Here is a 25,492-nt window from a genome sequence, read left to right as displayed (position 1 = left end):
AAAAATGAAGGAATTGATGGTATTACAGAGCTTGCATGCACTTATAGAAAAAAGTTGTGTACAGATAGAATGCAGTGAGTTGGGAATCTTCAAACGTCGTGGAAAAGATGCTCATTATGTGTATTATTCCCCAAGGGATAAGAAAAGACAAGACAGTAGAAACTAGAGACCATACACTTGTTCCCAGAGAAACACCATCAGTCAAGGACCACTAGATTCTTCTTCAAAGCAAAGAGCAGCTTCTGAATCAGTGAGGAAAGAGGGAGACAGTATGCAATAAGACAAACGAACTTTATGTACTCTTTAACACTTACCTTCTATCTCAGCAGTTGCTATTTTATGCTTAATTTCTTTTTGTGATACCTGCTGAATATTTTCCCTTTGCTGCTTAGTTTGTTGCATAGTATGGGTTTTCCAAAGTTTCCGTAGCTCTTCTACCTCTGTCTCTGAGTCCTGATTTTGCTCCTTTCCTTGTTTTCCTTTGACAGTTTGCTTTTGTTTAATATCTGTTGCTTCCCCACACGGCATACTTTCTTTTTCACGCTCTTCTTGGTGTAGCGAATTCTCATGAAGAAAATCCTGGTCTACATTACTTTTCACAATTGTGCTTTGTTCTTTAGGGCCTGATATTTCTGGAAAATTACCTGTAGCCTGATCTCCTTCATTCGTGGCCATTTCAAGATTACTTAAATCAGTTTTAAGAGGAGTCCCAACTTCATTTGCAGAATGTCCAGAATCAGATCTTAAGTGATCAGGAGTACTATTAGACTCTGATATGACTGTCAAACATTCTACTCCAATCTGACTGACAGTTTGCACAGATTCTGATGACGCATCAGATGACTTATCTTGTCGCAGCTCATCTGAAGAGACAAGCTCCTCTCGTATAGGAGAGAGTTCTGATTCTGTGAACACGTCTTCAGAAAGAGACTCCTCAGTGCTCCTTGGAGCAGTGCTGGCACTGTCATTACCTGCATCTCTAGTTCTTGAGTCTATTTCATCAGTATTACTTCTTGTCATTTTCTTTAAATGGCAGAAGTCCCTTCCTGATAACTGATCTATCTCTCTGTCAATAAATAAAATTAAATCTTATTAGACTTTTAAATTATAGAATTCCATTTTCCCCCAAACTTCATTAGTATCACTAAAAAGGCTTTTCTAAGAAGATGTAGATTATATCTCTATCTCTTAACAGAAAGAATGTAAAAAATTAGATTAATATACGCCATATAATTAAGTCAAGTATTTACATCAACAGCTTAAGATCTGGGAAACATCAATATAACATTTCCTGAATGAATCTACCTGAAAAGAAGTTGAAGATGTAAACTTTGGGTGAAGTTACAATCTGAACTAAAATCTATTCATTGATGGAATATAGAATATAAGCTTAGATAAAATTTTGATTAAAATTTTAAATGTCAAAGTAAAAATACATTGATATTACACATGTGTGCACACATTTATTTACATTTACAGAGAGATTAAACTAAAACATATGGTTCAAATGCAAAGCTGAAAACTAACTGGAATAGGACTGAGACAAAAGTACTCAGAGGAATTCTTCCAGCTACTGGCAACAGTTCTTAACCATTCTAAGAAAACTTGTTCAGCTAAAGTGTTTAGATATTAGAGAGCAGAATGGTTCATATATCCACATTTAATAGCTTTAGGATATGTAAACACTAATGTCCAAAAATTAGACAGTTTTAGTTCTGGAAGGGGAGAGTACAAACATCTTGGCATGTATACATGAGTAATTCAAAATGATGGTTAAAAGTAGTTTGTGGTAAATGGAAACTGGATGAGTTCTTAGTGGAAAAAGTATTAACATTTATGCAAGCTTGAGAATAGAAAAGACTGGGAAGTAAACTGACACAAAAATAATTGGCTACCTCTAGAAGCTGGGTAATTCTCTTATTTACTTTATTTTTCGTATTTTCTATAATGCCTATGCATAATTTTTATAATCTAGATAGGTAAATACATTTTTTTAAAGTATTACATTAGCTGAAGTACAAGTCATACCTCTGCTTTTCTTGCATTTGATTCACCTTAAGAAACACAAGCATTTAATTTGTGCTATTAGATATAGTGTCATCTACTGGTGAGCCACTCAAACTGCATACATAGGGTCTTGAAACTTCGCAAGTTTTGAGAAACTATCTGTACATTTAACAAGACCCTTAGGTTAGAGATAAAGTTAACAGTGTAACAGGATATATATTTAGTTAAGTGCTATAAAACTTCAGATACTAAATATTTAGTTATGCCAGTAATGCTGATACTTATATAGTTCCAGAACACCTTTGCAATCAACTCCCCAAGCATTATAAGACAGAAGAAAATCAATCAAATCTTATATGTCATTTTTGCCAAACTTGACATTATTCTGCAAAACCACTTACTGTATCTGATTTGTTGCCAAATACTGTTTTTGGTCAAGTTATAAGGCAAGACTGAAAGATATTTCTTTTTGGAGCATTCTTTTGAAATATTCAGATCAAAGGCATGGTCTTTCCAGGTGACATTCTGATAAACCAGTGATTTGCAAGAGGAGGAGCCCTATAGCATCCTTGTATAAGTTACAGATCATTCGGCGTAGGAGAATCCCACAGTATCAGAATACAAATGGAGCAGCAGGGTAACAGAAGGTGAATCTCACCAATGACTGATAACATACATATAATATATCTGGTTTCTGTTCTATTTAATCTTATCCTTCACTCCTTCACCTTTGTCTTATCTCTCCACCCACCTCAATAATCCCTATCTGCTGAAACGGACTTTGGATGATGATAACTAACAATAGAAGATATTCTTGGAATGATCTGTACCTCTAAAGATGAATTTACCTTCCATTGGGTGGAAGGTATAATGGAGACTTTCTGAATAAGGATTTTATTCTATCACAGGTATCCTAACAACTCATGTAGTCTGCCTCAGAAACAAAAATAACTGGCTCTTCTTCTTTGTAATTAGTTCTGTACCATAAGGGTTTAATTTTAAAACAGTCATTTTCATCTGTGTGGGCTAAAACAGGGATATACACCTCAGTATCAGTTAAAGTAAAGCCAGTTTTTAAACTGTTGACAGTCATATATGGAGGAATAGGGGTGTTCTTCTCTGTTATATATTACTTTCTTATTTCCTACTTCTCTTTCCTTTCCTTGTATACCTACCTTTTATCTTTTTTTATTGCACTCCTCCCTTTTCTCTCTGGTCATTTCTTTAGTCAAGCGCATTACTTTCAAAGATTGTGCTAATCTGCAGACTCACACCTGTTATCACAATCACACCAATCCCCTGACCTGTATATTCCACCATTAAATCTGTATTTGTGCAATCTGTGGGTCTTCTCTAAACCACACACCCAACTCTTCAGACTTTTCTAAGGAAAATTTGAAAGCTACCCGAGATTATTAGTATTACCTTAAATTAGTCATAGAAATAATTTAGAATTCTGAATGTGGTGCCTGATTAAAAAGGGCTGGCCAACACTGAATTAAATGAGTCCCTATAGGTTACTTTTAAATATCCAAGTCTCTGACTAAATGTATAAATCTAAATCTAAAACAATTCCTAACTATTATGGGTGAATTAAGAATAATCTTTTCAATATGATATATATTTCATTATAGGTAAAATGAAAAGTAGCTTTAATAAAACTAATAAAAAATATTTAAGAGTATTAGACCAGGATAACTATCCAGATGCAATAAAACTGCAAAGGAATATAAATACCACTCTTACATGGGTAAGGATTCCTTTATTTTGCTATCCAAAATTTCTGTGTACATTGCAGCTGACATCACCTCTTCCATTGGACACATGATGCCATATTCCTCACAGCCATTCTCTTGAACCAAGGGGTCAGTTTTATGTGGATCAAACATTATATTATTTGGTGTAACTAGCAGCACACCACTGACTGTGCCCTAAGATGAGAAAAGAAAATACCATTTAATCTTCAAAATTTAAATTTTCAAAAAATATTCTAGCTCTTTTAGTAATTTTCTCCTAATGTTAGGCCATCTGCTCTATATAAAAGCTGTATATTCACGCACTTCAGCCAGCATTCTCAAGAGAAGATTTTTAATAAAACCCAAGTTTTCCCAGTAAATTCTCTTTAGCAGAAGCAAAATACAAAAAAATATCATATTCATCCCCAAACAAATCAGGCATTAACATTTAGCTTCAGTAAATTACTGAGTTATCTCAGTAAGATAACTTCAGGAATGTAAAAAGGTATGGTGAAGTCCTGTTAAGACATCAGCAGTATTTTACATTAATCTGCTAGTGCTGCCTGTGTTGTTCCCTCAACACAAGTACCAAATATAGTTTCATGTATACAATGCATGTGTTGATAACTCATTCCATTATAAAAGGAAAGTAGAATAATGTCCTTTAAACATTAAAAAAAAAAATCTGTTTCTACCTAGCTATGTGACTTTGGGTAAGCAAAGCCTCTGGGCCTCAGTTTCTTCATCTGTAAAATTAGGTATATTAGAGGACTTCTAAGATACACAGTAATCATTTTTAATTTAATCATGAAAAGTTGTGAAATTTTAAATATTTATAGAAATAGCTATACAAATGTGTAGTCTAACCCTTCCATTTTACATATGAACAAACTGAAGTCCATAGAAATATGATCTCACTTTTTATCTAATATTAATTTAATGCTCTGTGTCATACTTTATATATATTATTGTTCATCTGATCTTCACAATCATGCTATGAGTACACTGATGGAGAGATTAAGGTTCAAAGGGGCTAGGAAACTTGTCCTAACTAATAACAACATAGATAACTATAGGAAAACCTCATTTTATCACATTCCACTTTATTGTGGAATTATTATTCCACTTTGCAGATATAGTATTTTTTACAGATTAAAGGTTTGTGGCAACCCTGATCACAAGCAAGTCTATTGGTGCTATTTTTCCAACAGCATCTGGTCACTTCATGTCTCTCTGTCACATTTTGGTAAATCTCACAATATTTCAAACTTTTTCATTATTATTATTTTAGTGCATTTAGTAATCTATGATCAGTTATCAGGACTCCCTGAATGATGAGATGATGACTAGCATTTGTTAGCAGTAAAGTATTTTTTTATTAAGGTACATATATTGTTATTTTTAGACATGATGCTATTGAAGAGTATTCTTAGACTACAGTGTAGCATAAATATAAATTTTATATACACTGGGAAGCCAAAAAATTCATCTGACTTGCTTTATTGTGATACTTTATTGCAGTGGGTGGTCTGGAACCAACCCACAATATGTCTGAGGTATGCCTGTAATACGTGGTAGAACCAAGATTCAAAATCTAGGCACTCTGCTTTTCACTATAATCCTTCCATGTTTGAGTCATAGAGTATAATCACTCCAACTTCAGTGCCAAATTTTTGCCAAATATTCCTTAATTCATGTTTTTAAACTCCCATTCCACTATATTCTGTAAGTGTGAAAATGAAAAGCCAAACAGAATTCTAAAAATAAACCAAATCATTACTTTCAAGTTCTTTTTGTCTTTTTTTCAGAAGCTATTAAAGAAAATAAAAACAAGCCCTGCTTGATTGGGTATCACACCAAATAATTAAAGATAAAAGACTATGGGGACCTATCCCAACAGAGAAAAAAGCTTTTCCTAATTTTTTTTCAATCTCAAGTACACAGTAATTTAACCATTATAATTACTGTTGATAAATTTCCAAAATTTCTATATAAATAACCTTGACTACAATCAATGTACAAAAGAAAAAAGAAAAGATGACTTGCACGAGAAAGCATTTTTTCCAGCTTTCTTCCATGCATTAGAATAAACAAAGTGAGCCTCCAACAAGAAATGATGTTCTAAGAACACTAGGCTGCAGGCTGTTCCTAATCTTGCCAATGACTTTACCTTTGCTTTGATCCTTAAATAAAACTTTCATTCAAATACTTAAAACTGAAATTCTGCTTCTAGCCAAGAACTAATTCTGCTAAAGCTACTAAAATACACATACACCAAATATATGAAGTAACTGTTTTCAGATACTGGAATGCTGGGCATGATACCTGAATAAGGAGAAACAAATAAAATGAGCTCTACAAATGCCTCAGCATATTGAGTGAAGACAGTTTCCAGGTGCAGGCAGAGAAAGGAAAGAGAAATGAGCACTCCCCACTGACAAAGTATTGGTGAGCTATAGAGGATACTTTTTAAGCTTCCAGCTGAGTACTGATTGCCACCTGTATATATGGCAACTAGGTAAGGATGAGAAAAGAAGCACTCAAAAGCAGCACAGGAAACAATCCCTAAGGTCCAGAGAGTCAGGAATAATTTGTGTTCTCACCAACCAGAGCAAAAAAACCTTGTAATTTATAGGGCCTCAAAATACTCAAAAGAGTATTCTCTCAGGAAGGGAGAAAATTAGCTATAGACTGAAACTGCTTTGCTCCTGACTAAAAAAACTTAGAAACAAGCCATAATAGGATCAAGCTGTTTATAAGAAACAACCGTATCACAGAAAAAAAGTCTATGAAAACATAAATACAAATATATCCAGCACACAGTAAGATAAAATTCATATCTGATATCCAATTAAAAATTACTAGAGGGGCAGAGGATTAAAGATGGCAGTGTGAGAGGTGAGACAGAGGCTTCCTCCTAAAACTGCATATAGTATGAAAACACAAATAAGAAAAATAATCCTGAAAGAGTAACAGGAAAGAGGACTGCGCCAAACTGCATACACGGGGAGAAAAGAATAAACCTCACAGAACAGGGTAACGTACCAAAGCGGTGGCCCGGTGGGAACCAAGCCCTTCCCCCACCCCAGCTCACCAGGGAGAGGAAGAGAAACCGAGCAGGGAGGAAGGGGAGGCCCTGGACTGCTGAATACCTAACTCTGGAGATCTGGTCTGGGAGCACAAACCTACATTTCACGTGCTTGCATGTTACTCTCATGATGAGGGGATTGAAAAGCTAAGACAGGCAGAATTCCTGGAGAGACCTAGATTCCAGCCACTTGCAGAAAGCAGGGATCCATATATGGCTGCTCAGGGACAAAAGAAAGGTGGGCAGTCTGAGAGACATCCTAACACCATGAAGGCTGCTAAAGGGGAAAGGATTGCACAGAGCTTACTGCTCAGGAGAAAGGAGAGGTAGACAAAATTGTCCAGGTGTACTCTGCCCAGCAGGATGGGAACTTTCATGATTTTCAGGCACTCCAGGCTCCCTGGCTGGCTACACAACTCCAAGAACCCCCTCTGTGATACACAGTCTACTGTGCCTTTCTCCCTCCAGCCCCACCTGGTTCACAAACCAGCAAACCTTACCTTGGCATTAGGCCAGCCACAAGGAAGACCTGTCTACAGCAACTACAAAAACAAAGCATAGAGGATTATGCCTGAGTGCTTGGCCCACTGGTTCTGGCAGTGGAGACAGGCATAGCGGCTGGAAAGCAGGAACCAGCTCTTTCCTCCCATCAGGCACCAATACCACTCCCCTGTGACCCCTAACATTGCTTCAGGGGCTGAGCAGCTCCAGAGCATAGAGCTCCTGGGAACTAGAGGGTGGCATATACAAATATGAAATGCCAAAGGAACCTGGTTCAAAGTAAAATTATGAATACAACTCCTGATAGAGAGTCAAATGACATCAACCTCATGAATCTTACTGAAAGGGATTTTCAAAATAAAAATCATTAACATGCTCATGGAGGTACAGAAAAATATTCAAGACTCAGGAATGAATTCCAGTCAGAGATCCAAACATTATGGAACACAGTATCAGAAATGAAACATACAATGGAAAGTTTTAAAAGCAGATAAGATACAGTGGAGGAGATGATGAATGAAATAGAAATTAGAGACAAGGAATACAAAGAAGTTTAGGCACAGAGAGAAAAAAGGATCTCTAAGAATGAAAGAATATCGAGAGAACTGTGTAACCAAACCAAACGGTACAATATTCACATTATAGGGGTATTAGAAGAAGAGAGAAAAAGGGATAGAAAGTGTCTTTGAGGAGGTAGTTGCTGAAAACTTCCCCAATATGGGTAGGAGATAGTCTCTCGAGCCATGCAGGTGCACAGATCTCCCAACACAAGGGACCCAAGGAAGACAACACCAAGACATATAGTAATTAAAATGGCAAACATCAAGGATAAGGACAGACTATTAAAAGCAGCAAGAGAGAGGAATAAGATCACATACAAAGGAAAGTCCATCAGGCTATCATCAGACTTCTCAGCAGGAACCTTACAAGCCAGAATGGAGAGGCATGATATTTAATGTAATGAAGCAGAAGGGCCTGGAACAAAGAATACTTTATCCAGCAAGATTATCATTAAAATTTGAAGGAGGGATTAAACAATTTCCAGATAAGCAAAAGCTAAAAGAATTTACCTCCCACAAACCATCTCTACAGTCTGTTTTGGAAGGACTCTTATAAGTGAAAGTGCTCCTAATGTTTAATAGCTGTCACCAGAGATAATAAAACCACAGTAAAGAAAGAAGAACAGTTAACTACTAAGCAAATGAAAAATTAAATCAACTAACCCCAAAGTCAATTAACAGAAAGACAAAGAGTACAGAATATGATACCTAATATATGAAGAAAGGAGGAAGAAGAAAAAGAAAGAGAAAAAAAGAACCTTTAGATTGTATTTGTAATAGCATACTAAATGAGTTAAGTTAGACTCTTAGATAGTAAGGAAGTTAACCTTGAACCTTTGATAACCACAAATCCAAAGCCTGCAGTGGCAGTAAGTACAGACCTATCAATAACCACCCTTAAATGTAAATGGACAGAATGCACCAATCAAAAGACACAGACTCACTGAATGGATAAAAAACCAGGACCCATCTATATGCTGCCTAGAAGAGACTCAATTTAAACCCAAAGATATATACAGACTAAAAGTGAAGGGATGGAAAAGATATTTCATGCAACCAATAGAGAGAAAAAAGGTGGAGTTGCAGTACTAGTATCAGACAAAGTAGACTTCAAAACAAAGAAAGTCACAAGAGACAAGGACATTTTATAATGATACAGGGGTCAATCCTACAAGAAGATATAACCATTATAAATGTCTATCCACCCAACACAGGAGCACCTACATATGTGAAACAAATACTAACAGAATTAAAAGGGGAAATAGAATGCAATGCATTCATTCTAGGAGACTTCAACACTCCACTCCCTCCAAAGGACAGATCAACCAGACAGAAAATAAGTATGGAGACAGAGGCACTGAACAACACATTAGAACAGATGGACCTAACAGACATCTACAAAACTCTACACCCAAAAGCAGCAGAACACAAATTCCTCTCAAGTGCACATGGAACATTTTCAAGAATAGATCATATAGTAGGCCAGAAAAAGAGCCTCAGTAAATTAAAAAAGATAGATTGTACCAACCAGTTTCTCACAAATGTATGAAACTAGAAATAAATTGCACAAAGAAAATGAAAAATCCCACAAACACGTGGAGGCTTCACAACATGCTCCTAAATAACCAATGGATCAATGACAAAATAAAAACAGAGATCAAGCAATATATGAAGACAAATGACAACAATAATTCAACACTGCAAAATCTGTGGGATGCAGTGAAGGCCAGGCTAAGAGGACAGTATATTGCAGTACAGGCCTACCTCAGGAAAGAAGAAAAATCCCATATCAGCAGTCTAAACTCCCAATTAATGTAACTAGAAAAAGAAAAACAAATGAGGCCCAAAGTCAGCAGAAGGAGGGACATAATAAAGATTAGAGCGGAAATATATAAAATTGAGAAGAATAAAACAATAGACAGAATCAATGAAAGCAGGAGATGGTTCTTCGAGAAAATAAACAAAATAGTTAAAACACCTAGCCAGACTTATCAAGAAAAAAAGAGAGTCTATTCACACAAAGAGAATCAGACATGAGAAAGGAAAAATCACCATACACACCACAGAAATACAAAGAATTATTAGAGAATACTATGAAAAATTATATTCCAACAAACCGGATAACATAAAAAACGGATAACTTTCTAGTAAAATACAACCTTCCAAGGCTGACCCAGAAAGAAACAAAATCTGAACAGACCTATTATCAGCAATGAAATTAAACTGGTAATCAAAAAAGTACCTAAGATCAAAGGCCCTGTACCAGATGGCTTCATGGCTGAATTTTATCAAACATTTAGTGATGACCTAATACCCATTCTCAAAGTTTTCCAAAGAGTAGAAGAAGAGGGAATACTTTAAAACTCATTCTATGAGGCCAGCATCACTCTAATACCAAAACCAGGCAAAGACACCACAAAAAAAAAAGAAAATTACAGACCAATATCCTTGATGCACATAGATGTAAAAATACTCAACAAAATGTTAGCAATCAAAAATACATCAAAAAGATCATCCATCATGAGCAAGTAGGATTTATTCCAGGGATGCAAGGATGGTACAACATTCGAAAATCCATCAACATCATCTACCACATCAACAAAAAGAAGGACAAAAACCACAATGTTATCTCCACAGATGTTGAAAAAGCATTTGACAAAATTCAACATCCATTAATGATAAAAACTCTCAACAAAATGGGTATAGAAGGCAAGTACCTCAACATAATAAAGACCATATATGACAAACCCACAGTCAACATTATACTTAACAGCGAGAAGCTGAAAGCTTTTCCTTTAAGAATGGGAACAAGACAAGGATGCCCACTCTTCCCACTTCTACTCAACATAATACTGGACGTGCGAGCCATGGCAATCAGACAACACAAAAAAATACAAGGCATCCAGATTGGCAAGGAAGAAGTTAAACTATCCCTGTTTGCAGATGACATGATATTGTACATAAAAAACCCTAAGGAATCCACTCCAAAATTACTAGATCTAATATCTGAATTCAGCAAAGGTACAGGATCTAAAATTAATAAGCAGAGATCTATGGCATTCCTATACACTAACAATGAACTAGCAGAGAGAGAAATCAGGAAAACAATTCCATTCACAACTGCATCAAAAAGAATAAAATACCTAGAAATAAACCTAACCAAGGAAGTGAAAGATCTATACTCTGAAAACTACAAGACACTTGAGAGAAATTAAAGAAGATATCAATAAATGGAAACACATCCCATGATCATGGGTAGGAAGAATTAATATTGTCAAAATGGCCATAATGCCTAAAGCAATCTACAGATTCAACGCAAACTCTATCAAAATACCAACAGCATTCTTCAACAAACTAGTGCAAATAGTTCTAAAATTCATATGGAACCACAAAAGACTCTGAATACCCAAATCAATCCTGAGAAGGAAGAATAAAGCTGGGGGGATTATGCTCCCCAACTTCAAGTTCTACTACAAAGCCATAGTAATCAAGACAATTTGGTACTGGCACAAGAACAGACCCATAAACCAATGGAACAGACTAGAGAGCCCTGATATAAACCCAACTGTTTATGGTCAATTAATATATGATAATGGAGCCATGGACATACAATGGGGAAATGACAGCCTCTTCAACAGCTGGTGTTGACAAAACTGGACAGCTCCATGCAAGAGAATTAAACTGAATTACTGTTTAACCCCATATACATATGTAAACTCAAAATGGATCAAAGACCTGAATGTAAGTCATGAAACCATAAAACTCTTAGAAGACAACATAGGCAAACATCTCCCAAATATAAGCATGAGAAACTTCTTCCTGAATGCATCTCCTCGAGCAAGGGAAAGAAAAGCAAAAATGAACACATGGGCCTACATCAAACTAAAAAGTTTCTGTATGGCAAAGGACATCAACAGAAAAAAAAGGCATCCTATGGTATGGGACAATATATTTGTAAATGACATATCCGACAAGGGGTTAACATCCAAAATATATAAAGAACTCACAAGCCTCAACACACAAAAAGCAAATAACCCGATTAAAAAATGGGCAGAGGAGCTGAACAGGCAGTTCTCCAAAGAAGAAATTCAGATGGCCAACAGAAATATGAAAAGATGCTCCACATCACTACTCATCAGGGAAATGCAAATTAAAACAACAATGAGATATCATCTCATACCAGTAAGAATGGCCAGCATCGAAAAGACTAAGAACAACAAATGGTGGTGAGGATGCGGAGAAAGGGGAACCCTCCTACACTGCTGGTGAGAATGTAAACTAGTTCAAGCATTGTGGAAAGCAATATGGAGGTTCCTCAAAAAAACTAAAAATAGAAATACTATTTGACCTGGGAATCCCACTCCTTGGAATTCATGCAAAGAATACAACTTCTCAGATTCAAAAAGACATATGCATGCCTATGTTGATCGCAGCACTTTATACAATAGCCAAGATATGGAAGCAATCTAAGTGTCCATCAGTAGATGAATGGATAAAGATATGCTACATATACACAATGGACTACTATTCAGTCATAAGAAAGAAACAAATCCTACCATTTGCAACAACATGGATGGAGCTGGAGGATATTATGCTCAGTGAAATAAACCTGGTGGAGAAAGACAAGTGGCAAATGATTTCACTCATTTGTGGAGTATAAAAACAAAGCAAAACTGAAGGAACAAAGTAGCAGCAGACTCAGACTCCAAGAAGTAATTAGTGGTTACCAAAGGGGAGGGGTGTGGGAGGGCGGGTGTGGAGGGAAAAGGGGATTGAGGGGTATTATGTTTAGTACATATGGTGTGGGGCATCAAAGGGAAAACAGTGTAGCACAGAGAAGGCAAATAGTAAATCTGTGGCATCTTACTACATTGATGGACAGTGACTGCATTGGGGTATGGGTGGGGACTTGATAATATGGGTAAATGTAGTAACCACATTGTTTTTTCATGTGAAATCTTTATAAGAGTGTATATCAATAATACCTTAATGAAAAATTTAAAAAAAAAAAGAGCAGGTAAACTCATGCAGTTGGAAATTGTAAAAAAAAGAGAAAAAAATTCCTAGAGATATAGAAAAAGCATCCACAAGCTATGAGACAGTGTTGAGCAACCCAAAATATGCATAGCTGGAATTCTCAAGAGAGGATGGGAGAGAAAAAAATATTTAACGATATATGGCAGGCAGTTTTCCAAATTTGATGAAACTATTAACCTGCAGATCCAGGAAGATGAATAAATCCCAAGCAAAATAAATATGAAAAATACACCAAGACACACATCATAATCAAATTGCTTAAAATCACAATGATAAACCATCTTAAATGCACCCAAAGAAAGAAATATATTTTGTACAGAATGCCAAACATAAAAATTATACAAGATCTGTCATCAGAAGCACAGCAAACAAGAAAACAGTGCAGTTCTGAAAGAACAACTTAAACATTCTGAAAGATAAAGAAAACCCTGTCAGCCTATAATTTGATAATGCATGAAAATATCTTTCAAAAATAAACAAAATGCTAAAGATGCATGGATAGTAAATAAGCATATGAAAAGATGCTAATTATCTTAAGTCATTAGAGAAATGAAAATTGAAACAATGAGTTAGCACTAAAGACAAATTAGCAAGGCTAAAATCTAAAACTGACCATAGTGAATGCTGGTAGGAATCCAAAATGATCCAGCCACTTTGGAAGATAATTTGGTAACTTCTTACGAAGCTAAAGACAGCCTTGCCGTACAAACTAGTGCTCTGCACTCCTTAATATTCAGCCAAATGAGGTAAAAACTTATATCTACACAAAACCTGCATATGGATGTTTATAGCAGATGTACTCATAAGTGCCCTAACTTGGAAGCAACCAGGTTGTCCTTCAGTAGGTGAATGGATGAAGTGTGGTACAACCACACAGTTGAATATTATTCAGCAATAAAAAGAAGTGAGCTGTCAAGCAGTGAAAGAAATGGAGGATTCTTAAATGCATACTGCCAAGTGAAAGAAGCCAATCTGAACATAATTATATAATCATAACTGTATAATTCTTACTATATGATACTCTGAAAAGGCAAATCAAAGTAAAAAAGATCAGTAGTTTTCAGGAATTTAGGGGGAGGGACTATGAATGGGCAGAGCACAGAGGACTTTTAGGGCAATGAAACTATATATGATAGTATATATGGTGGATACATGTCATTATAAGCTTGTCAAAGCCCACAGAATGTACAACACAAAGAATGAATTCTAATGTAAACTATGGAAACCCACTTTAAAGACACAGGTTAAAATAATAATAAAAAACATATTAACACTAATCAAAAGGAAGCTGAAATAACTATATTAATATCCATCAAAGTAGATTTCATAGCAAAGAATATTATTCAAGAACAAAAAGGGTCCTTCATGATGAAACAAGTCAATTCACAAAAACAATTTAAGAATTCTAAATGTTTTTACAACAGCAGAGTTTCCAAATACACGAAACAAAAACTGATAGAACTGAAAGAAGAGAGAAATTCACAGTTATAGTAAGGTGTTCATTTCAACATTCTTCTGTCAGTAATTGATAGAATAGAAAATCAGTACAGGTACAGAAGAACAACTCTTATCACTCAATTTAACTTAACTGACAGAATATTCCTCCCAACAGCAGCAGAACACACATTCTTTTCAAGTGCACACACAACATTTATCAAGATATACCACATTCTGGACCATAAACAAGTCCTAATAAATTAAGCCTTTAACTATTAGATTGTTATCCAATCACATGGAATAACATTAGAGATCAATAACAGAAAGATATATAGAAAATCTCCAATTACTTGGAAACTAACTAAAACACTCCTAAATATTTCACAGGACAAGGAAGCAATAAAAAGAAAGTATTTTGAATTGAATGAAAATTAAAATACAACCTATCAAGATTGTGAATGCCATTAAAACAGTACATGGAGGAAATCTGTAGCATCAGACACCTCCCGTATTTCAAATGCTCATAATTTATGAATTATGACTGTAAAGTATTGGTCATGTGTGACCACTAAAGGGTGTATCACGCTATAGCTACTTTCTAAGCAATACCTGTTTTTTTTTTTCCAATTATTATTTTACTATATTCCCTTTGCAGGCTAACGTTCTTTCCTTAGAAAAGCAGTAAGGTATGGTAGATAAAACATAAATTCAAACTGGGTTTGAATTCTGGCTGTGATCAAGAAACGTACTTATTAACCTTTTCTGAAAATTTTTTCTTCCTGTGAAGAAGGAATAGAATTGCCTACTTCACAGGCTTATTGAGTTGATAAAATAATTAAAACACTTTATATAGTTTCTGGCATATAGTAGGTACTCAGTAAACAGTGGTTATCTTCCTGTCTTCCTGTTTGTGTGTTATATTAAGTTTGCAATACTTAGCACTCCAAACAATTCCTAGTAATGGTCACTTTTTATCAGCTTTTACCAACATTCTACCAACAGCAAATTAGTTATTTTAAATACCTTAGTGCAGTAAATTAATTTATATCCCATTGCCTTGTTCATTTACAATCTAGTGATCAGCTCAACAGATACAGATTGTAAGTTAGTTAATGAACAAGGTCCACACTAACCCAAATTAGTTCTAAAACTTTTTAAAAAATACTCAAGCGTTTGTTGAAGTTGATGATTTAAAATCTATATGCGAAACTGATATTTTAGTAATAAATAGAGCATGATTAAACGTTTTTTCCTAAAATGTTACTCATTACCTTGCCATCGGTAATATATTTGCAATTAATTTTAAGAAATTTCTCAGTAAATGCTTCTTCCTCTTCAGAAGTTGAAGATACAACTCGTGCAGGTCGAATACCAGTAAAAGTAGTTGAAAGAGTTGCTTCTTTTGGGTGGACTACATCAGGACTCTTTAAAATAAATAAATAAACAAAGGCACTTCAGAGAATAAATAAAAATAAGCACATTCAAAGCCAAATGAATAGCTTTCCCCTTAAGTTTTCTTCCTTCTCATTACATTCTGGAAATCAGCACAAAATATTCTTATGTTAAAAAAATAAACAGGAAAGAATGATACCATTTTCAGTTCAGTAAAGAGCTTTAACACAGCCTAAACATACAGAATTCAATGTCTGTATGAATCATCTAGAGAATTTTGAAAACTACTTCTGTACCCACACCACACACATACACACACACTCTCTCTCAGATGCTCCTGAAAAAAACCACTGGTCTTGATAAGTGATTTATATCCCACATATATTTTACTTAATAAATCTGTCAGGCATTGGGAGCAGAGAAAGGGTGAAATGCAGTCTGTAATATCTAGGAATTCAGCAAAATCCATTCACTGGAAGAGCCCTTTAAAATCTCAAGCTTCAAAAGTTTATCAAGACCATTCTATGAAGTGTTGATTAGTGTCAGATCACAGATTAACTTTTTTGGTGACATGGACCATCCTCACAGTGAAGCCCATGGACCTCCTTGTCCTTGAATACTTAAAATATAGAATTATAAAGAAAGCAATTATATTGAAACACAAATATCAAAATATTTTGTAAAAGTTGGATATAGTTTATATATATATTCATACATATGCTTCTTCATTAATACATTAATTAACAAAACCTAGTGGTAACTCTGATAATTATAATTTTGAAACAGATGGCCATAAATGAAATTTTGTGGTACCTACAGCTCTAAAGTGATTAAGAAAATACCTGGCAGGTCTATTGGTGACAGTCACAGGTATGCCTGGTACTACTCTATAGTTTACTACTTATATTCTTAATTTTTAAAAAGTTAGATTTCAAGTTCTTAAACCCTTTAGAACTCAGTTCCCTGCAAAGTTCAACATTCTGTTCAGTGAAGGAAAGCTAGACAGATATTTAATCTTTGTTTTAAATACTTCCACAGAGGCATTCCCTACCTGAGTAAATGCAGTAGTGCCTTGCAGAATGGTTTTCATAGTAAAAAGGTTCTTTAGAGCTATAAGCTAAAATCTTTCACTTTGTAACTAATACCTAATAGCTCTGCTTTCACTTTTCAAAATAGTAAGACTGCTTCATTTTCAACCTCATAGACTGAGATACTTGTAAAAAGCTATCAAACTTTAACGTAACTTTTTCTACTCTAATAAATGGATCTGATTCCTTAAAACTATATGAGGACAGAATTTTTAGACTTCCTTTCTAAATTTCATATACCCTTCTTAAAATGCAGGGTTGAATCCCAAGCATGTGGGCAGATACTCAACAGATGTTTTTTGAAGGAAGGACAGACGATGGCAGAATATTGCAAAACAACTATATTTAATACATGATTATATTTTTAATAAACCTAAAATGGAGTTAGAGTTTAATAGTTGCATGACACTGTTCAATCACTAATACCAATTAAAAGTTCTCTTCAATTTTATTCTTCTTTGATGCAAATTAATATTATACTCATTCTGTTCTCTCTGGCAGTCATAACATATATAACATATATATGTTTTTTTTCTTAACATATATAAATTAATTCAGCACAGATAACTTAAAAGGGGATAGCAATAACATTAATGGATATTTATAAATACTTGTTATGTTTAAGTGTGTTATATGGACTTCAATTTTAAGATCACTCATACTGGGTTACTTTAATTTTTGGAGGAAACTTATGCTTAGCTAAGTCCAGTAACTTCCCCATTGAATAAGATAAAGCTAAGATTCAAACCCACGTCGCCAACACATGAGTTAGCAGGCTTAACTATAGCAATACTATATACCTTCCCTTTCAAATATTTTTCTAAACAATTGATAAATGTGTGGAGGGGAAAACAGCCAATGCAGAGCCACTGGGAGGTCCCTACAAGTTGGCACAAAGCCATCAACTTATTGTGTTTATGACTGTTCAGTTACCTCTAAATCCAGTTGACAACATTATCTACTATGTAACCATATTATTCACAAAAACTATCAAATGCTTTCCTTAATGAAGATATACCCCATTGAACAACATGACCTCTGAGGTTCCCTCAAAGTCTCTAATTCTACAACTGAGCATCTATAGCAATCCCAGTTTGTCATAATCCTATTAAAAAGAATATATGAGATTATCTCAGCAAATGCTCAGAGTATAGCACAAAAGAGTACATCTATTTTAAAAAAGATCAAAGTTGTTCAGAGGAATCATAATCAGACCTCATTATAATTTACATATATTACATTATCCAAAGTGTCAGTATTTCTGTGTAGCTGGTTTTGACTGGTATTTATAGATTCTGATTCTTAATGTAGTGATTTTTGAAGCTCATTTGAGAACTTTCTAAAGTACTTTTGTTCACTTTTGTTTTAGCCAATAGGAATGGAAAGGGCCTTAAAAATACAGTATAAACATCCATCTGTAGAGTCTCAATTATTGCCCCAAATGTTCAAACATGCAAAAGCAAAGCAATGCTAAGACAAATGACCCCAAAAGATTTATGTATGTTCATTGTTTTTATACAGTATGATTAAATGTTATACAATATGATTTGTATATTATCACTGTAAATTATTACCATAACCGAATTAGCAACTCCAAACTCTTCATTTCCCATCTTGCCTTGGCTTTGCTGAGCTCTTGCCCCTTTGAAATTGAAAATATGTAGAAATGTTCTCAGGTAACATATAGGAAAGGCATAGAAGTTTGAAGAGGAAAAAAACATGCAGGCATAGAATAACGACATTGGTATTTATTTCACACAACATACATAATATGAAATTTAAAGAAAATATTTACTTTTAAAGCAATGAAATTATGTTTCTTCATTTAGTCCAACAGACATGATGTGTACCATTTACTACTTGTAAATTATTATGCTTAACCACCTCTCTCAGAATTTAATTAAATTCCACTTGAGACCAGGAATTTGAGGGTCTTAAAGTCAACACACAGAATAAAGTAAGATAAATTAAAAAATAAAAATATCATAGTGATGAGAAAGTAAAGTGCAACTTTAAGAGTTATATTTGGGGCTTTGGATATGGCTCTGAAGTTTCCAGGAACCAGGTTAAAAAGCAAAGCAGAATTAATTTTTAAGTTATAATTATGGGAATGATACTTCTATTCAGAGTCTAGAAGAACACTCTCACCCTGAGAGTTTAACCATTTCTTATTTGTAGTGTTACAAATACAGGAATTTACATAAAGAATCGCTTTCCTAAAATCTACATAAGTACAAAGTCCTACTATAAAGTTCTCCTTTTTCACAAATTAACTATAAAATTTTGTATACAGAATATAAGACCAAGGTCTGATAAAAAAGCACATATTAAAAAATTATAATTTCCTAATAAATTGTTTATATTTAAATTAGGTTTAAAAGCACCAAATCAAAATTATATAATATATAAATGATATATACTATAGAATTTATTTATATATATGATATTTATAGTTATTTAATTTTCTATTATAGCTAAATTATATAATATATAAATGATATATACTATAGAATTTGTTTTTTATATATATTTGTAGTTATTTAATTGTTACATAATCTATAAGCTTATAGATTATATAATAAAGTACATATATTTATAAATTAAAATTTAGATTTAAACACATGAAAGTTGAAATTATAATTTATATATTCATTGCATATAACAGGTAAGTATACATATTATATATTTTAGTGATTTTAAATTTATTTTAAGTTTAAATAGGTAATATATACATATATAGAGAAAGAGGAAAAGTGGGGGAAATAAGGAAGGAAGGAGAGAGAGAAGGGACAGAGGTATGTTTGTGACTAGTTTAAGGGTGGACTGTGTGAGAACATTTCTTGAAGCATATGCAGTATTTAACCTCTTCAAACTATCTTGATATTTCTAACCAAATTTTTTTTTACTTCTTACACATCTGCTATTACTTTAATTAATGTCTGTTTTCAGGTATACAATTTTAGTTCATGTGTTTCAGTCACAGATTGTCTATACTGCTAGTCTTCACAATTTCATTAAGTAGGCAGTTCAAAAAGTAGTTAAGAACACAACACAAAATCTGGACGTAGACTCTCAGAGTTTCGATCCCACCTGTATCCCTAATTTACCATGTGACCTTGTTTAAAGCACTCATTCTCCTCTCTAAGCCTTAGTTTCCTCATTGATAAAATAAGTGCACGGTGAGCTCTTTTAAAGTATTAACAGTAAGAGTATAATCACAGCTGATGCTTAAAGCTTTTGGTGTGCCTATTGCCCTGTTGCTACCTTATATATTTTCCTTCTCTAAGTATTCTAGACCTTTCATAGAATTTTTAACAATATTTTTAAACTGTATTTTCTGACCTCTGTGTATCAAATCCAATTGTTATAGTACTCTGATATTAAAGAGAATACAACTTTCTGCATATCTCATCCTTCAGTGGAGTACATTAGTTTAAGCAAAAATAAAGACTATTTGAAATCATTTCATTTTTCTACATTACTTGTTTTAAACATTTTTCCTCTGAATATCATCTTGAATGTAGTGATATCACACTGCTAGTTTTAGCCTAAAATGGCATTAGCATAATGAGTAAATTTACAGTGCAGAGGAAAAACAAAAGGAGGTAAAAAAAAACAAAAGATTCTATGTTTATAAGAGGATGTTTGATTTAAAGAATCTTACAAAGATGATAGTACAAAGTGGCAGCTATTAGTACACTCATGTATAATGATTAAATACTATTTCTCTCTTTGGGCCCAATTATTTATTGGACAATATTAGTTTCTAAGTCATCAATTTCCAGCTATAAAATGATAATAAGGACTATAGACTCTATACCCAGCCTTCCTGGGTTGGAATCATAACTTGGCTAATAGCTATTCAAACACAAACTACTTAATCTCTCACCTGTGAAATAAATACTACATTGGGTCAGGTTCTGGAAAAAATAGATGATACATCAATTTGAGTGATTTTTAAGAGAGTTTAATAATGCAACTATTTATGAAAGTATGCAGTGTATAAAAAAATCTAGGGTAAAAAACAACGGGCTTCATTATTACCATAGGCCTAAAGACATAAGAGGGGAGAAACAGATACCTAATCCTGGTGATAGAGAGGGATCTGTGGCTCACAAGAGATGACATGTTAAGAATGAAGCCACTCTGGAATGAGCTTGTAGGTAGGGAGCTGGAGAATAAATATGCATCTTCCCCCTTTCCCTTTTATCTTCCACCAATGCTCTTCAAAGACCAAAACCAAAAGAAGCAAAAGGTCAAGGGAGGCCACTGATGAAACCTACCACCCAAAGGAGAATAAGAAGGTTAAGGCTGGATCTGGAAGAGAAAACAAAGACAGCCAGGCCAAGTGCTTAATTCTTAAGTTTGAGGTTAGGAATAAATGATAAAACTTTAAAAGTGCTTAGAAATTTATTTACCTGACATACTAAATTTTCATTACTTATCATTTATTTCATCTTACTTTGGTTCTACCTCCTTATGTGTTTCTTCATTAATATGTAAAGAAAAAAAGAGAATAAACTGTTTGACCCAGGAAATTCTCAAAGACAATTATTTTTCTGTGAAATAAATTATTCAAAAAAGCACCGAAGTTCTTATGCTAACAAAGCCAGGAACATAACATTTTGGCCTCATAGGTAAGCCACTGCAAAGTTGAACATTCAGGAAACCTATCAGTCATTATTAGAAATAAAAACTGTTAATTTCTGGGAAAAACATAACAATAATATATACATATAGAATGGGAGATTATACATATAGAATAATTATAATACAGAGACATAAGAACTTGAGATATGTATAAAGTTATGTAGGACTATCTTTGAGTCTAGGAATGAATATATTTCTAGGTAAAAAAATAAAATTACAGTTCATAAAACAACTGTTCAAAAGAAATTATTGCTAACAATTGCCCATAATCAGATAGCAGGTGATTACTATCATTGAGGTAAAGGGAATTTCAAGAACTCTAACTCTTTCCTGAATCCATCTCGTAGAAAGAATTTATTCATATTGCTGGTCATATTAGAGGATGCTTCTTGGGCTTTGACAGCAGCTGAGTCACTACAGATCAAAAGGTCATTCATATGACTTTATTATTCTCTCCTTCTCTTTCACCAACATGGCAAATGCGAAGGAGAGCATTTTCACAGAGGAGGAAGCCTGGCTTCCTTGCTCCCTTGAGCTTCAGCACTCTTTTCTCTTTGACCCTTTGTCTTTAAATAGAGCCAGGTGGTAGGCAGATTTAGGTTAAAGCTGAAGGACAGAGAAGGGCCCCACATATTTCTAGTCAGACAAGGTACTACAGTCTAGCTTTTCACAGTTCTGTTTTAGGGTTTGAAACACAAGGTAAATTACCCTAAGGCTACATAGCTCTTCTCTATCACTGCCTCTTATCAGTGCATCTCTTCCTAAGTCCCAGGAAAATGATATGGTCATGTTCAAAAAGGTGTTCTTGCATCATTTGGTCCAATAATACCTATCATTAGAACCTGACTTCTATTCTCATCAATGATGACGATAAATGTAATATATTCCTTTCACATGACTGAATTCTAAAATATAGTGTTATATTTATACAAATAAAATAATAACCAACAAATAAACATTTGAAGAAGACCCAACTTCTCTCTTTCACACATACACACATACAAACACACAGAAAAAAGTCCCTGGGTAAGGAGAAAACCTGTTACCAATAATTTCATGTACATTAGTCCATGAAAGAAGTAGAAATAGCCTAATAATAGAACTTAGAAACTAATAATGCCTAAAATTGTAGACATATTAACATTAATCATTTGTCTTTTGTTGCCAGTGTGCCATTTAGTACTCTAAATTTTGAGTGCAAACTTTCTAGTTTGCACTCAAAAGAAAAGGATGCCTCCTAAAGTCAGCAGAAGAATCCCCCACAGGAGTCCAGCCTTTTAATGGAGGAATAGCCTTTTACATGCAACAATAATCATTAGGTCATTATGAAAATGGAAATTATGATTAGTGTTAATTTACATAAAAGGCATAAATAATGTAATTCCTTTCAGAGAGATTGTCATAAAAAATACCTAATAAATTTTGATTCCTTAAAATTCATTTGTAAAATGCAACTTATATAGAACATTCCTTAAAAATGCTAGATAAATTAATTCACTATTAATCATTCAGAATCAATATTTGGAAGAATGGCTAAGAAGATAATTCTTTTTAAAAAGGCAGTGTGTCAAAACGAACTCAAGAGTTCCATGTATTAAATAAATATTCACAGAAACTGAAATAAAAACCAAATTGAACATGGACTTACCATGATACTCCCATGTGGTTAAATTATTTTACAGTATTTATAAGAGAGAGTTGATGAGTATCTCTGGACCAGTATGACCAACAGTAAGTCAATTTAAGCTATCTGGTTTAATATGAATGTTTCACTTTAAAAACTGGGCTTTACAAATTTAAGTAACAAAATAGAGGGGTAAAATATTGTTCTAACCATAATCAAAGTAGTATTGAAAAAATCATGATGATATATATGTACCCAGTGAGATTTCTTCATAGCTATCTTTGAAAAGTAGGGACACTTACAGTGGTCTTGTCAATTTCAGCTTCAGACGATGTTGGTGACAGAGGACTTACAGGACTTAAGGATGGAGAGCTGTCAACACTGGAGATGTATTCAGGATCAGGAACATACAAAACCTGCAAGAAAACATTCACACAAAAATTCAGTCAAACTGAAATAATAATCAGGTGGTGCTCTATAAGCATGTACTATTAATGATCTTCAGCAATAAATAGAAACAATAAAAATTTTTGCATTAAAAGAGTATTTATTACCATAATTCTAACAAAGTGAAAAAAAAAGATATTAAATTCAGTTTAGACAAGCTTGATAATATATAATAGGGGTAGAGTGAGCAAAACATCATGCTCATATATTACGGATGTTCCTCATAAAGGGCAATTTGGAAATAGCTAGCAAAAACTAAAATACACACATCCTTTAACTCAGCAATTTCACTTCTGTGACTTAATAGAAATACTGCATATAAAGGAAAAGAGATGTGTACAAGAATGTTCCCTATAGCAATGTCTACAATAGCAAAAAAGTGGAAACAGTTTAAAACTCACTGTATCTAGTTAAACTATATTAACACAGCACAACACTACAATGGGAGAAAGTCTGAAATAAAGCTGTTCTTAAACAGAAGACTTTCCCAAGGATCAAAGTTAAATTAAAAATTTTAAAAAAGGCTAGAATATTTCTGGAAGGGGGTACAGACTGGAATCCTGGTTGCTTTTGGATAAAGAAAACTGGAAGTCTGGGATATGATAACTTACCTTTAAAAATGTTTGTATTTTTCATCATGTACATGTACTGCTTTGAATATTTTAAAACAACATTTGAAAAGACAATTCACAATGATTTTCAAAATACATTAAGAAAAATCCATATGGATATAAGTGACAGTTAATTTTCTCTTCAGGAGCCAGTAAGAGTGTTCAAAGCATGCATAAAAATATTCTTCTTAAATATTCTATATTATTAACTATACTGCAATGGATACTTTCTATCTTGCTATTTAATGCTTCTAAACACAAATGTATTAAAAAAAGATACCTGTCCAGTAACAACTGCTCGGGAGAATAACTTATTTAATTGAACAAGTTCGTTGGGTGTTGTATCAAATTTCAGGGCTATACTATTCAAAGAATCCCTTGATTCAACCTGTTTAAAAGAAAAAATAAATTATTTGATCTGTTAAAACAGAAAAACTAAAATATAAGGTTTAACAACCATTAAAATGTCTCTGGACCAAGCTTACATTTGATTAATAAGTGGTATTTCCATCTTGGATATAGGGTAACTTGAGAAAGTTTGTGTTTTGCTAGCAAATGGTCTGTATTACAACTACACGTGATCTTGTACTTCAAGCAGTTTCAAAATACAAAATACAATTTATAAAACACAAATTAGTGATTTTTATTTTACCAAATGCTTAAGAAAACTTACTATTTCTGTAGTTTCTAAAACACGTTAACTTCAGAAACATACTAATTTTATTTTAGCAATGTATGCCTGTATTAAACTTAAAATGCTATTTCTAAGGATCTTTATGCATATATTCTGTCTTTCAAATGTATAAATTAGAAAACATATTTGAACCAAACTTGAACAATCTGTTTCTGAATCATTGGTATATTTTAGTGGTCATATTTATAGAAATCTTAAATCATGAGATTTTGCCAATTATCCTGAAAGGAAAAGTCATGTGATTAGTCAATATATTCCTTTGGAGTTCTGGATACATAAGGCATGATGAGAACACAGCAGAGATAAAATTAAGTATGACTAAGTGGTTTCAGTGCACAAGGGACTTATAATCTAGTTAGGAAATAAAGAAAAAAAAAAGAATATATGAAAGATGAAGAACAATTTAAATGAAACAACACATTTAACAGAAGTTCTGAATCTGGAAAGAGCACCATGTTTGCTCCAAACTGTCCAGGGAAGACTTTATAAAAATGACTTAGAGTTAGATCTTGAAGGAGGGGTAGGAATTTGTGAAATAGAGAGAAGGGAAAGAACATTCAAAGTGAAGAGAATAGAACTGACAGGAGACAGAAAACTACAAGACACATTTGTGGAGTACT

At 33.7% G+C, this 25,492-nt stretch overlaps 1 protein-coding gene across 5 annotated transcripts in view; it reads right to left on the bottom strand.

The window, feature by feature from the left end:
* Nucleotides 1-25,492, bottom strand: part of OXR1 (oxidation resistance 1) — a 481,493-nt gene that overhangs the window by 51,759 nt on the left and 404,242 nt on the right. For all 5 annotated transcript variants that reach the window (XM_073229956.1, XM_073229957.1, XM_073229958.1 and 2 more), the window contains 5 exons: nucleotides 24,459-24,566; nucleotides 23,423-23,536; nucleotides 15,638-15,790; nucleotides 3,754-3,938; nucleotides 315-1,066 (listed from right to left, as the gene is read on the bottom strand). In XM_073229956.1, coding sequence (XP_073086057.1) covers nucleotides 315-1,066; nucleotides 3,754-3,938; nucleotides 15,638-15,790; nucleotides 23,423-23,536; nucleotides 24,459-24,566 — 1,312 coding nt within the window. The remainder of the gene's footprint in view (nucleotides 1-314; nucleotides 1,067-3,753; nucleotides 3,939-15,637; nucleotides 15,791-23,422; nucleotides 23,537-24,458; nucleotides 24,567-25,492) is intronic.

This window comes from Manis javanica, chromosome 2 (assembly GCF_040802235.1).
Source record: "Manis javanica isolate MJ-LG chromosome 2, MJ_LKY, whole genome shotgun sequence".
NCBI classification, from domain to species: domain Eukaryota; kingdom Metazoa; phylum Chordata; class Mammalia; order Pholidota; family Manidae; genus Manis; species Manis javanica.
This window is presented reverse-complemented; position numbering and strand designations above follow the sequence as displayed.